General features: G+C 39.3%; 1 protein-coding gene across 6 annotated transcripts in view; it reads right to left on the bottom strand.

Moving 5' to 3' along the window:
• Nucleotides 1-12369, bottom strand: part of SEMA6A (semaphorin 6A) — a 118303-nt gene that overhangs the window by 49573 nt on the left and 56361 nt on the right. For all 6 annotated transcript variants that reach the window (XM_069000917.1, XM_069000920.1, XM_069000922.1 and 3 more), the window contains 6 exons: nucleotides 10167-10227; nucleotides 8611-8673; nucleotides 7665-7766; nucleotides 4845-4935; nucleotides 1427-1546; nucleotides 280-368 (listed from right to left, as the gene is read on the bottom strand). In XM_069000917.1, coding sequence (XP_068857018.1) covers nucleotides 280-368; nucleotides 1427-1546; nucleotides 4845-4935; nucleotides 7665-7766; nucleotides 8611-8673; nucleotides 10167-10227 — 526 coding nt within the window. The remainder of the gene's footprint in view (nucleotides 1-279; nucleotides 369-1426; nucleotides 1547-4844; nucleotides 4936-7664; nucleotides 7767-8610; nucleotides 8674-10166; nucleotides 10228-12369) is intronic.

Below are 12369 nucleotides of genomic sequence, written 5' to 3'. Positions count from 1 at the left end.
ACTACATTAGCCTTGTGCTTTTTATAATTTCAGAAAAGAGACTCCAGCATACACCATCACTGTAAGAAACCACACAGTTTCCTTTCAAGACAGTGCAATGTTTCACTCCAGCCAACCTTTTGGCTTGAGCAATAGGAATCTTCTCAAAATGCTGACCTTGTCATCATGATTTATGGTTCTCATTTCAAGGTCACTCGTAACAGCATTGGTCCAAGAATAGCGTAAGTTTTCCTCCTCCTAATCTGACAAAGTCATTCAAGGCAATGTGTTCGCCCTTACCTTTCCCATGCTGTTGTACTCCACTGCTATTTCCCGGAAGAAGAAGTATATGTAATTGCCATAGTCAACTGCCTGAACAAAGTACGGTTCTAGAAGAAAACAACAACCCAAGACATCTGATTTAGGCACCACGTGCAGGATCCAGCATGCACAGAGAAGCCGAATACATTCACACTTAACATCCAGAGGTGAAACGTCTGCATTTGACAAACTTGATCAGTTTTCAGAATGAACAAATCACTGCCAGAAAAGAATCACTGTCTGGGGACAGGAGAGCTGGGAACAAGTCTGTGCAACATCACTGCAGGGTAGTTAAGTCTCTGCCACTAATATGTCTGCCCTGCATGGAGTAAGAGGAAAGCTAAACAGACATTTATAACTGTATGCCTGAGGGGTCCAAGCAGTGCTCTTTATGGCATGCAGGCTGTGAGCTGAGGGAATAACAAACCACGTAACTGTTTCTGCCCACACGTGTCTGTAGCAGCAAGCAAAGTGGGACAGCTAAAGTTCACACCTGGCAAAACATTTCTGCATGCAGAAAAATACTTGAAACTATGGCTTTGCTCTCTGTTAAAATCACTCCAAATGCTAACAATTCTTAACACCTACATGAAGATAAACAGCACGGTCCTTAACAATGAGGGCATTTACAGCACAGAAATTGCCTAATTCAATGGCAGCAGTACAATCCTTAAGAACCGTAACAGAAAGGCTTTGTACAATATCCCCATAATTTTAGTTTTATTAATGAATCTTAACATTAGAGGACAAACCTTCTATACTTCATAAAGCCTTGATTGTTACCTAACAGTGCTGTGGCAGGAATATTTTCAAACACAGCCCAAGTACACAGCGCCCTGCAAGGTCCAACTTTTACATCCAACAGATGTAAACTGGTGGATTTCAGCTTGGAAAGCTCACTGTAATACATATTCTGATCTACCCAGCTCACAGCTTCTGTCAGGTCCAGTAACTTTGGGTCAGGAGAAGAGTGAAAGAGATAAACAGATCAGTGTAAGCAAGAGATGTAATCTACTTCCTTCTTTCTGCCAGAAAGCATTGGTGAAATGACATGACAAAGAGGTCTGTCAGAAATCCAAGACTCTCCTCAGAGATGCTGCTTTTTTCTCCTTGTTTGTTTATCTACCTTTCAACCACTTGGAGTCATGTTTAACTGTCCGCAGGGTTGGGCTGTCTCCAAGGCTCCGGTATATTACTGCATCTATTGCAAGGAAGTCGGTCACTGTGGCAGAATACAGTTTTCCCTCTGGGGAGGAAGGAAAGAAGAAACAAGGGGGGAGGAGCATTAGAAATAATAAAATTGCCTTCTCTCATCAGTCACATGAGAAGGGGGGAAACAAAACCATCACAGTCTCCTTAGGAACTCTGAAGGAAGGGAAAAATCCAGCTAGGTAAATGGAACTGAGTACTGAACAAGCAAGTCACCACTTTGCAAAATGGAAATTTCAGAGGGGTGCTGTGGGAGAAAAGAACCTTATGGAATAATTCTTCCTTGTCTTAGGTATGTCACACGGAACTACCCTATCCAATCACATGTTCCTAGTTAAATGCTCAGAAATTCTTCCTAGGTATGTCAGCAAAACAAGCATAACAGAACTCTTAGTTTTAACAGGGAGTGCAAATCAGACAGGGCTTGAAGACTGTGAGCTAATTGACACTTATGAAAATTTCTCCCCTTGAGAGCACTTCTGCTCTGTCAGAGATCACTAACAAAAAATTAAATAGCATGCTGGGAGCCCTGCTGAAACAGGAATGCAAGAGATGGGGGAGGATTGCCCATCAATATTTCTTTTCTAGCGTGTATTTTAGGCATTTCCTGCATGCATTTTGCATTCCTCTCTCCTAAAGAATGGAGGACAAGTGATAAGAAAGGGCCTACAAAATGGCACCCAAAGGACAACCAAAACAAACAAAACTATAAGGACATAAAAGCATAAGCCTCAGCAACATTTTTAAATTTCATTTTTTGTCTAATCTGCTTGCAGGTCATGGTAGCTGTACAGGACTGTTTTCATATGTGAGATAGGTCTTGGAACATGCTGTCTGCTAGAACCACAAGCACTGCAGCATGAGCACACCAACTTGTGTCCCTATTGTGTCTGCATAAAAATCAGAATTGTCTACATCTCCTTCGACAGAAATTATGTTGGTGCCTTGAAGGCACCAGCACTGAGGACATACCCAGGACAAAGCAGAGAGGCTTCTATTGATCAAGCTCTCCTCACTATACTTTCACCCAACATTTAATTTAAGACTGAGAGGGAATCTCATTAATGTATAGGACTATCTCAAAGGCAGCTGCCAAGAGGATGGTGCCAGACTCTTTTCAGCGGTGCCCTGTGACAGGACAAGGAGCAGTGGCCATAAACTAAAACAAAAGAAGATCCACCTCAACACAAGGAAGGACTTTTTTACATTGAGGGTGGCAGAGCACTGGAACCCCGGAGGTTGTGGAGTCTCCGTCTCTGGAGACATTCAAACCCCACCTGGGCATGTTCCTGTGTCACTTGCTGTAGGTGACCCTGCCTTGGCAAGGGGGGTTGGGCTGGATGATTTCCAGAGCTGCCTTCCAACCCTAACAACTCTGTGAGTCTGCGAATTTCGGCTCCAGATTTAAAGTTCAGACTGTTTTTTATTAGGAGGACTGTATGCTTTGTTCTGACTTATACAATTCTTGTCCTTATTTGGCTACCTAAGAATGATAATTTTTTCTTAGCAAAACAGAAAAAATATTTACAGCATGCCTTCCCTTCCCCCCCATCCCCCAAATTCAAAATAGAATAAAAAGCTGAATTGCTTAGATAGAGATGTCTGAACTCATGTTAATACAACCACATATTTATTTTCTTTTCTGCCAAGTTCCTGTGACCAACTACAATTCACACATATCAGCTGCAATAGCTGCAGGCTGCAAGAAGAGCCATATTCATGTAAGTGCATCCAACAAATTCAGATGACCTGGATTAGTGCCCTAAACTGTTCTGAAACTGTTTTTCACTGCACTCTGAAAAGTTAGCACAGGTATCAATACGTATGACACATAAAACAGTGATTTTCTGAAGCCAGCACATTTATGGGGCATATTCTACAAATATTTATTTGAACTGTATCGAATTTATTCTGAATTACCATGAGGGAGTATGATCCTTTCTATAAATGTTCTCTTTACTTTCAAATAATGTGAGGGTTTCTTCAGCAGCAAAGCAGGAGTCATCTTACTGAACTTCATCTGCATTCAAAGTGAATGTTTACAGTGGGCTGGTCATAAATGCTTTCTTGGCCAGTACAGTGAGAAAGACCCTTCTGAAAAGTCATTCAGACTGCACTAAGGATAGGGAGTCTGAGATATACGGGAAAAATGTTTCTCTGAAGGTGTTTCTCTTTTTCCATGCTTTATGAATTACCTGCTACAATTAGAGAATTTCTACTATATATTCCTGTGACTGTAATTAAGAATCACATAATACCACTATCATCATCACCATTATTTTTGAAACGAAAGGACCTATTTATTTATACTATAAAGAGTTAAAAAAAAATTGAAATAAAAAAAATTGAAATAAAATCTCTCCTTTGTGAGGCAGATGATGATACCTCTAACAGAGTAGTACTTAAGAGAGCTCTTTCAGTATAGACCCATTCGAGAATGGCTGAAATACTTGCACATTCTTAATCTTCAGAGAAATAGCTTAAGTATTTCCATGTGAGCACCCAGGCTCTGCTTTATAGCATCACACCTGCTGAAGACGACTCACATTACCATGGATGACTTCTTTATTATCTTCACCACCTATCTTACAGCTAGATCTAAGAAAAGATCAGCAGGATTCACACTAAGAGAAGTTCAATAAAGAAACAATTTAATCAGGAATTCACGAAGAGATAGACAAAAATACCGCACAACTAACAGCCAAAATTAACCTCATTTATAAGATCTCACTTTTTCTAACTATTGTAGTAGAAATCAGAGCTAACATTGTTCTCCTGCATGCAGCATAAATTACCACTGACCAATAAAGTTCTCTCCTTTGTCTACAGCAGCTTGTAAGAGCATATTAAGATGTTTTCAGGTTAAAAAAAAAAAATTCCCTTCCCCTTCCTCCTAGATCTAGAAAAGGGCATGCCACAGCATTTTCCCTAACTTCCTGTTATTATGAATGTTAACTTAGGCTTAAGAGTTGTTACAGAGCATATCCTGCTTAATTCTTATTAAAGCTTACACAAGCTTTGACTTCCTTTGACGTTCATAGAAGCTGGATGCAGCCAGAAATGGTGCCTTACGCTGGCCGTATTATCAAGAATACAGGAAATACTGAAATATTGATCCAGGAAACTGAGGCTTCATGCAATGTTGATGATAGTGAGCTCCAGAGATAGGAAAGCTTTTTTGCTAGGGATTTCCTTATGCCCCCTATTTTTAGTCATTGTTCACTCCCCTTGACACCTTTTAGATTTAGGCATTCTGGTCTCAAGCAAGGGGCACAGTGTTCTCACAAGCCTGGACTGCAGAACAAAAAATAAAAAGTTTGTTTCTGTCATTTTACCTGCAAACAACGCAACGTTGGCATGCTTTGCATCATAGGGGCACCTGGCCATTCCACTGAATTCTTCTTCCAGGTACTCCAAGGTATCCATCTGAAAAATGAAAGGGAGCTCCTCAGATAGAGAAACGAAACTTCTCACCCAGAATGAGGCTTATGACAGTGTTTCCTCTTGTCAGAGCAGAGGAGAAGGCCCTTTCCCTAACTTTACTCCTGACTACGAACTAAAAACCTGACAAGAATCATAGTAATAAATAAAAGGAGTCTGAAGAAAGTATGCCCAGTAAGTCAGGAATTCTTTTGGAGCTAATCACACTCACCCTGACACATTTTACGAAAGTCTTCAGTCTATATTTTACCTGTACACAAGTTTCATTTTGAACTTTAGCAGGCTATGTGGTGTGTGGTTCTGGCAAGGCTCCAAAATTTATCCTCAACAGTGACCCAACAGAAGCGCTCTTATACACAGAAAAGACTGCAAACCACAGCAGTCAGAAGAAACAACACTAGGACAATTATCTCTGTGTGCATTTTTCTCCCCCAAGTTCAGAGATCCTTCTGCTCTAGTCTCAACAATCGTGCTCTCTTCCTTGATTTGCATATTCAGAAAGATGCTCTTCAAGTTTCACTTTATCAGTTGAGGTCTGTGTCACAGAGAAATCCTCTTAACATCAGGCAAGAATTAGTCTGTGCAGGAATTGTAAATTCTGAGGCTTATATGTAACTCTTGGGAAATAAATTCACCCTGGGCACTGATAATGACACAAATATACAGATTGACTAGTTCAAGCAGGTTTAGTGAGCTAAGGGAGAATCGTACACCTCTTACCTCTTTAAGATTCTTATACTATTTTATTTTGGGAATAAGAACTTTTGTAACATATTTAGGTAACTTGTCCAGCTCATACTGTATAGATCACATACAGTAAAAATTCACAGAGCATGAAAAATAACCCACATCGCCCCCTCAACAACTTAAATCAATTTTAATTCATATGTTACAGCTTCTAAGTCCCTCGGTGGATTATTTGTCATCATTTGTTTTCCATCATATACCCTTCCTGGTCAAAATCCAGTCTGAGGGGAGTTAGTTGTGTTTACTCAAAGGCTGAAAAGCATTTCACGTGATAGTGAGAGGAAATGAGTTACAGTCCTGAGTAACTTTTCCTGCACCAAGCTCCACACCCTGGGCTCATCCTCACAACCATTGGCATGCTTAAGGGACAGCCTTGCTTTCTGTTTGGCATGTTTAGTTCTCTCTCTGTATAATGAAGAAATACATGGAGGAAAAGCCAGGGCAGGTGTTACAGAGGGATCATCATCCAGCCCTGCATCACGGGGAATGAAAATTCTGGAATAAGGGTGAGGAAGCCATTTATATGCCTCACATCAGGATGCCAAAGAAATCGGTAGTTGTATCTAAAAGACAACTTCCTAGCAAGGGGACTGGCTGACATTTGTTAGCCTCATTAATGGCATTCAGAGATAAGAAATTACAAACTGTACTAGAAGACGAAATACAGCCCTGAGAGATCAAGAAGCTTCATTGCATACTAGGAGCAGGCAAGGAAAGAAAGAATAAAAGAAACAGCTGTTAACAGAGCAGCTAACTGTACCTCACAGTTACCATGACAGGCTTGTATTCTTACTCAAATTTGGTTCTTCCTCCACAGACTGGAAGAAAATGCTACCCTGCTCTTCTCTCCCATGTTTTCTAAACTGCAGCCATTATAGTGGCTAAATGAGGTAAAGTAGCATTGCACAAAAATCAAGGAACAGCAGCAGACACAGTGAAGACCACTAGGGAAGTAATTTTCCTGGATGTTAACGTCTTTATTCTGTTTTTTTACTGTAACTCTGAACCCAAAAACTGAATGAGAATTGTGATTTTGTCAGGAGCAGCATTAGTAAAACTGATTTTTATTTTTCCAGAAAAAAGATGAGAAATGACTTGTGGGACATAACAGTGCCTAAAAAAGCAGAACCTGGATGTCAAATGCCTAAACAAATTCATTTCAAAGCTACTCCAGAGACATCCAGTGTTGGGAGTTATATCACAATACAGTGATGAAAGCCTAAAAAAATGGCAAATATTTGAATAAAGGGGTCCTGTTGGGATGCAGATTACTGAGACACACTAAGCCAAAGGAATAAATTGGCTTCAGGGCATTAATGTCAAGAATGCATGGACCAGCACAGTTTTCTACACTGCTCTAGATAATGTTCTGGCTTTGCAAATCCCCAGCTAGTGAGGAATACCTCACTGTCCTGCTGTATTGTTCCTTGTGGAGATTTGCTCTTCAATCATTTCCACAGCACACAATGCCATAGGATCTCCTCAGTGTCCCTATCCAGGGGACTCACAAGAAACTCAGGTTTTGCTTGCATGCCCTGAAGCATCTTGAGAACTGGTTTTGAGATTGAGAACAGTACAACAAAAATTTAAAAACATGTTACTCAGAACCAATAACCCCCAATATTAGTCTATGACTTGATGTGGGTGTCAGTGACAAGCTGAGGAACTTTCTGAGGAGTGACTACATCCACAAGCAAGGATCTGAAGGACTCTGCACCTATGGAGGGCAATGTAAAGTGGCAATAGTCTTGATGTGCAGGAGTTGCGAAGAACTAGGTCTTTAGTCTGAGATATTCTCAGAAATCCAATCAACTTTGAACTTGGTAGCACTGAAACAAGTCAGGATAAATGTTTCAGAGTTGAATGGTGCACAGTTGAAAGACAACCTCGTGCTGCTGCCAACATAGTCACAATAAATCCAACCAAAAGACAAGGCATAAGGGAAATTCCAGAAACAGATTACATACCTTGTAGTTTCTGCAAGAAGGGTTGAATGCATTCGTTCCACAGATAAACAGCGTGTCCTCATTTCTTTTTAGGAGAACCTTAATAAAGTTATGACATTCATCCTGAAGAAAAATAATAAAATCTATTTCAACTACTGAATTTTGGGCATCTGTTTTTATGTTTAAGCCGTGATATTTCATTGTCAGGTTTAAAATTAAATTGGCTGGTACCAAATTGGCTGTGATATTCTGGCCTTGTTTTGTCTATGTTTAACTGACAATGAGCGAGTTCTAATTAATTTATATTCTAGTGGTTTAAAAATTACAAAGAACTGAAAATACAGCATTCATATCACAGGTCTTAGTTTGCTGTTGTTGACAAAGGTGAATTTTGTTTGAAAACTGTTGTTTTCCTGAAGAGTGAAAAGTCTGATCTTCTTGTCACCCGTGTTGCTGTCAGACAGTGACATCACCACCACAATACACTGGCATAAAATATCTGTAACTAGAAGGGGAAGTAGATGTAAGTTATCAAAGAGTCTGCATCTAATTATGATACTACTTGTGCCAGTCATAGGTTACAGTAGGGCAAAACTGCTGTGGGAAATAGTCCTTCTACAACAACCACACACTTGTGTTTTCTGATGCTTTGCCTGAACTCAGTAAATTCCCACAGGGGGATGGACAGCAGCACTTGGCTTTTGAAGCAACGGTAAGCAAAATCAGTAAGCATTGTCACCTTCTCAGTGCCTTAAGTATTTCAGGGTATTGCTGTGGCTTCTGTCGTAATATTTTACCACTTTCAAAGTCAACTATTTTTGCAAATTAAAGCCTTCAGTAAGTTGATGGAAAAGGCAATTACTGGTAAGAAGTGAATGGCATGATCCATTCCACATCACAGTCAGCAGCCTGAGATAATAGTGATGCAACTAAAGTGGCAGTTGCAGAAGAAATGAAAATTGCCTACCTTATGTTTTCCCTTCATTCTGCATGTGTCTACATCAGCTTGTCTAGATTTCCATGTCAATTTCTGCAAGATTCAAGAAAAATCAATTAGAACTCAGAGGTTTTTTACTTTTGATTTCAGAAGTAGAAATCCCTTAGAGGAAACTAGCTTTTGAACATACATGTATTGAAAGTTTTTTGCACTCTTTCTTCATGATTAATTCACCACAACAATGAAAGTTCAGTGATGCGGAGTGTGTTCATTTGATTTTGTTTTGCCACCAATTCATGAGACTGGAAACCCATCCCTCTTTTTTTAAAGCTCAAAATAACAGAATTCAACAATAGGCCAACTTTGAAAACCACGTACTTTTCTTAAAAGTACTAGATATTCTCTTCTTTTAATTAATATTGCTTACAAATCAGAATTATCATTTATGGACTATGAACCTTCACTGGATTCTAAATGAAATATGCAGTCTCAAAGACGACATTTTAGATATGGAAAGAAATCAAATCCAGGTAATTCCTACCACTTCAATTCAGCTAACAAGCTCAAAGAGTCTTCCACCTGTCAAGACATATCTGACTTTATCTGCTAACAGTTTTCCTCCAGAATATTTACAGGTAAATCCCAGCCATGATTTTCTTTTGAGATGAGTTTCAAAAATGGTCAAATGTGGAAGGCTTATTAATTATAATAAAACTTTGTTTAAAATCATGTGGCTAAGATGGTATCACCTTAGACACTATTGCCATGATAGTTCTCACAGTGTTCTTGATGAGTAAACTGAGGCACTGTGCATTCATGGAGGGGTCCAAGCTGAAAGAGTAACCATGAATGTTTATTTCCATTATAAGCCTAGGCCTTCACTCTTTGATGAGTAAAAAGTTCATCTTCAGCATCATTCACAGTTATAATGACGCACTGTCCCCTCCTCCAGTGGAATTCATCCAATGCCCAAATTTGTATGATCTTCTGCTGGACCAAGGCTGTGTTTAACATATTTACACAATATGAATGCAATGCAAAGGAGCTGAAGGGAGATTATTTTCAGTATGTTCATGTTAATTAATATACAATACAGTAATGTAGACAAAGCCTTTCTTAGTTTGAATGCAACTTCCCATGGAGATAATGTGAATACATCTACAAAGTGACGTTATAGTAAGATTTTATTTAGTCAGTTCTTGCATGAGTGAAAAAAATTTGTGCGCATGTAAATATGTAACTTGCTTTTTGTGATGGAAGTTTCAGTAGATGTAATTGGGATAGTATAGCTATTATAGAAAACTGCTGCATATAAATGAATAGATGTTTGACAGATGTTTCATCAGGGACCTCACCGTATTTCAGTACAGATTGCTTATCAGCCCAGCTAAATCACTTATCAGAAATTCGCAGAGGACAAGATTGCTATTCTAGCTCTCCCCAAATATGATTAGCAATGCCATCTTACTTGCTTATTATAGTTTTACAGCAGTGCTGTCAAGTTCTTTAAAACAATGTCATCATCCTATTTTATCCTCGCTTGTTCTAGTGTCCTTGGTTTCTGGGTGATGATAAAAGCTACTTACTTTGCTAAAATAAATTTCTTCTGTATGTGATGTGTCCATATCAACAGTATAAATATGGTCCCTGTAAACAAAAGGAAACGAAGTCAAATGGAGTAGTCAGACAGTTCATTTTCTGTAAGAGACCTATCTGTCACCAGACAATCCACAATCCACTTACAAAAAATCACAAGTCTTACCAGGAAACATTCCTGGCAGCATCTCCTGCTTCTCCCACAAAAACATTTTCACATATAAACTGTTTGCCTTCCCATTAAGAAAAAAAAAAAGTGCTAAAAAACTTCAGAGTAAGATTCTTTCCCAAAAGCAATTATTTGAACAAATGAGATTTGGGAAAGTAGATGAGTCTCGCATGATTTCTGCTCTACCAGTCATACAGCAGATTCCACAATCTAGCATGCAGATGTTTTTCTGTATCTTGAAATCAGCTGCAATAGCTTTTAGGCAGCCTTTGCCAGATTCCGGGCTAGCAGTCACTGTGTCACATTTAGCCATTTAGGGTTAAAAAGAGGCTAATCTTTTCTTCTTTTCTTTTTTCCCTTTTTCCTTTCCTTTCCTTTTCCCTTTCCTTTCCTCTTTTCTTTCCTTTCCCCTTTCCTTTCTCCTTTCCCTTTCCCTTTCCCTTTCCCTTTCTCTTTCCCTTTTCTTTTTTCCCTTTTAATTATGTGTCTAACCTTAGCTGTTATAATTTGATTGACAATATGGTAGACAAGAGGCTGACAGACACAAAACTATTCCCAGAAATCATTTTTCTTTTCACACACTGCTGGCCAAACTAAACCGCAAAATACTTCTCTGAAAAATGTTCGCACTTTTTTTCTTACATTTACTTTCCTGTTTTCCTGAGAACCCGTCCCTCTCTACAATTAGCTGCGAATCTCTCATTGGAAAGAAGAAATAGACACAGGTACTCAGGTAAAGAGATATTTTTAGACATTCTTCTCCATGTAGGCTGAGAACAAGGATAGCTCTGTACAGAACTCAAAAGTTGAAAAAACCCACCAACCCACAACACTGTAGTAACCAGCACATCAAACTGGGACTGACACCTCATTTTTCCTTGAAATAAATTTGGATTTTTTTCAACATGCAGAAAGCTGCACAGCTGATGCAAGATCCACAGCACTGGAGGGGTCTGCTGAAAGCAGTATACAGACTGTTTCCATTTTAGAAATCCCTGTTCTCAAGGTTAGCTTCATTTTATTGGGTTTTGGGGAAACAGTGCTATTCTCTTTAAATAAGGTAAAAAAAGAAAAAATAAGGAATACTGCTACAAGAGAAATAACACTTCTCTCAGGTGGAGAAAAGAGGCAGCACTGTGGTAGGGAGCTGGCTTTTAAAAATTTGTCTCCTGTGGAGCTTGAGGCTGTTTGCTTTGTAAGATGCCAAATCGAGGAGTTGACGGGTTTTCTTCTCCTCCAGACTGTAAAACCAGAACTGTCATTTACTTCCAAGACTGGTTTAATACTTCAGTTTGTTATTTTCCTGACTTCAGTGACAGAGCAGTGGTCAGGGTTGATTCTGGAATAAAATAATCTATTAGCACGATATCAGCTTCATAGATTACGTCATGGTTCCCCTTTTATGTGCATTGCTCTTTATTGCTGTCACTCCTCCTATATAAAAGTGGGGGGGAAAAATCTCTTGAATTGCAAATGAGGTGCGGGCAGACCTCTAAAAGCCTTCTTCCTGTACAGCTCTTGGTTTTAATCATCAGCCTCCCTTTCCAGAGGTTACAATTTTTCTTTTTCAACAAGACAATTAGAAAATACAGCTCAGAAAGAATAGGGTTATTTAGTTTCACTCTCAATAAAACAGCCTTCAGAAGACTTTCTGGTTCAAGAAAGGGTTCAAAGGAAACTCAGATGCTAAGTTATGGGATTGTTGGAAAGAAGGTTAGCATCAGGAAAATTACATATCATTTTCTCATGCCACAGATGAAACACAGTTGCTGACAGTGTCAGGAGAGAGCGAAAGAACTGTCAAATTCGGAGGAGGGCTCCCTAATCACAGAAAACGTGGGATTGTCCTCGCCCTCATTTTCCCACTGCTGTCCAACTCCTACTATCTACTAGCTGTGGTATGTGTACAGTTTGCTGCTAATTAAGTTATTCTAACACAAATTTACTTAATCCTAGAGCTTCCATTTCTCCCACCTCCAGTCAGCAGTACGGAATTTTGTTGCCATGGCACAATCTTGTCGAGG

The sequence above is a fragment of the Aphelocoma coerulescens genome (assembly GCF_041296385.1).
Source record: "Aphelocoma coerulescens isolate FSJ_1873_10779 chromosome Z unlocalized genomic scaffold, UR_Acoe_1.0 ChrZ, whole genome shotgun sequence".
NCBI classification, from domain to species: domain Eukaryota; kingdom Metazoa; phylum Chordata; class Aves; order Passeriformes; family Corvidae; genus Aphelocoma; species Aphelocoma coerulescens.
Note: the sequence above shows the minus strand (reverse complement) of the source record. Positions and strands in the feature narration are given on the sequence as shown.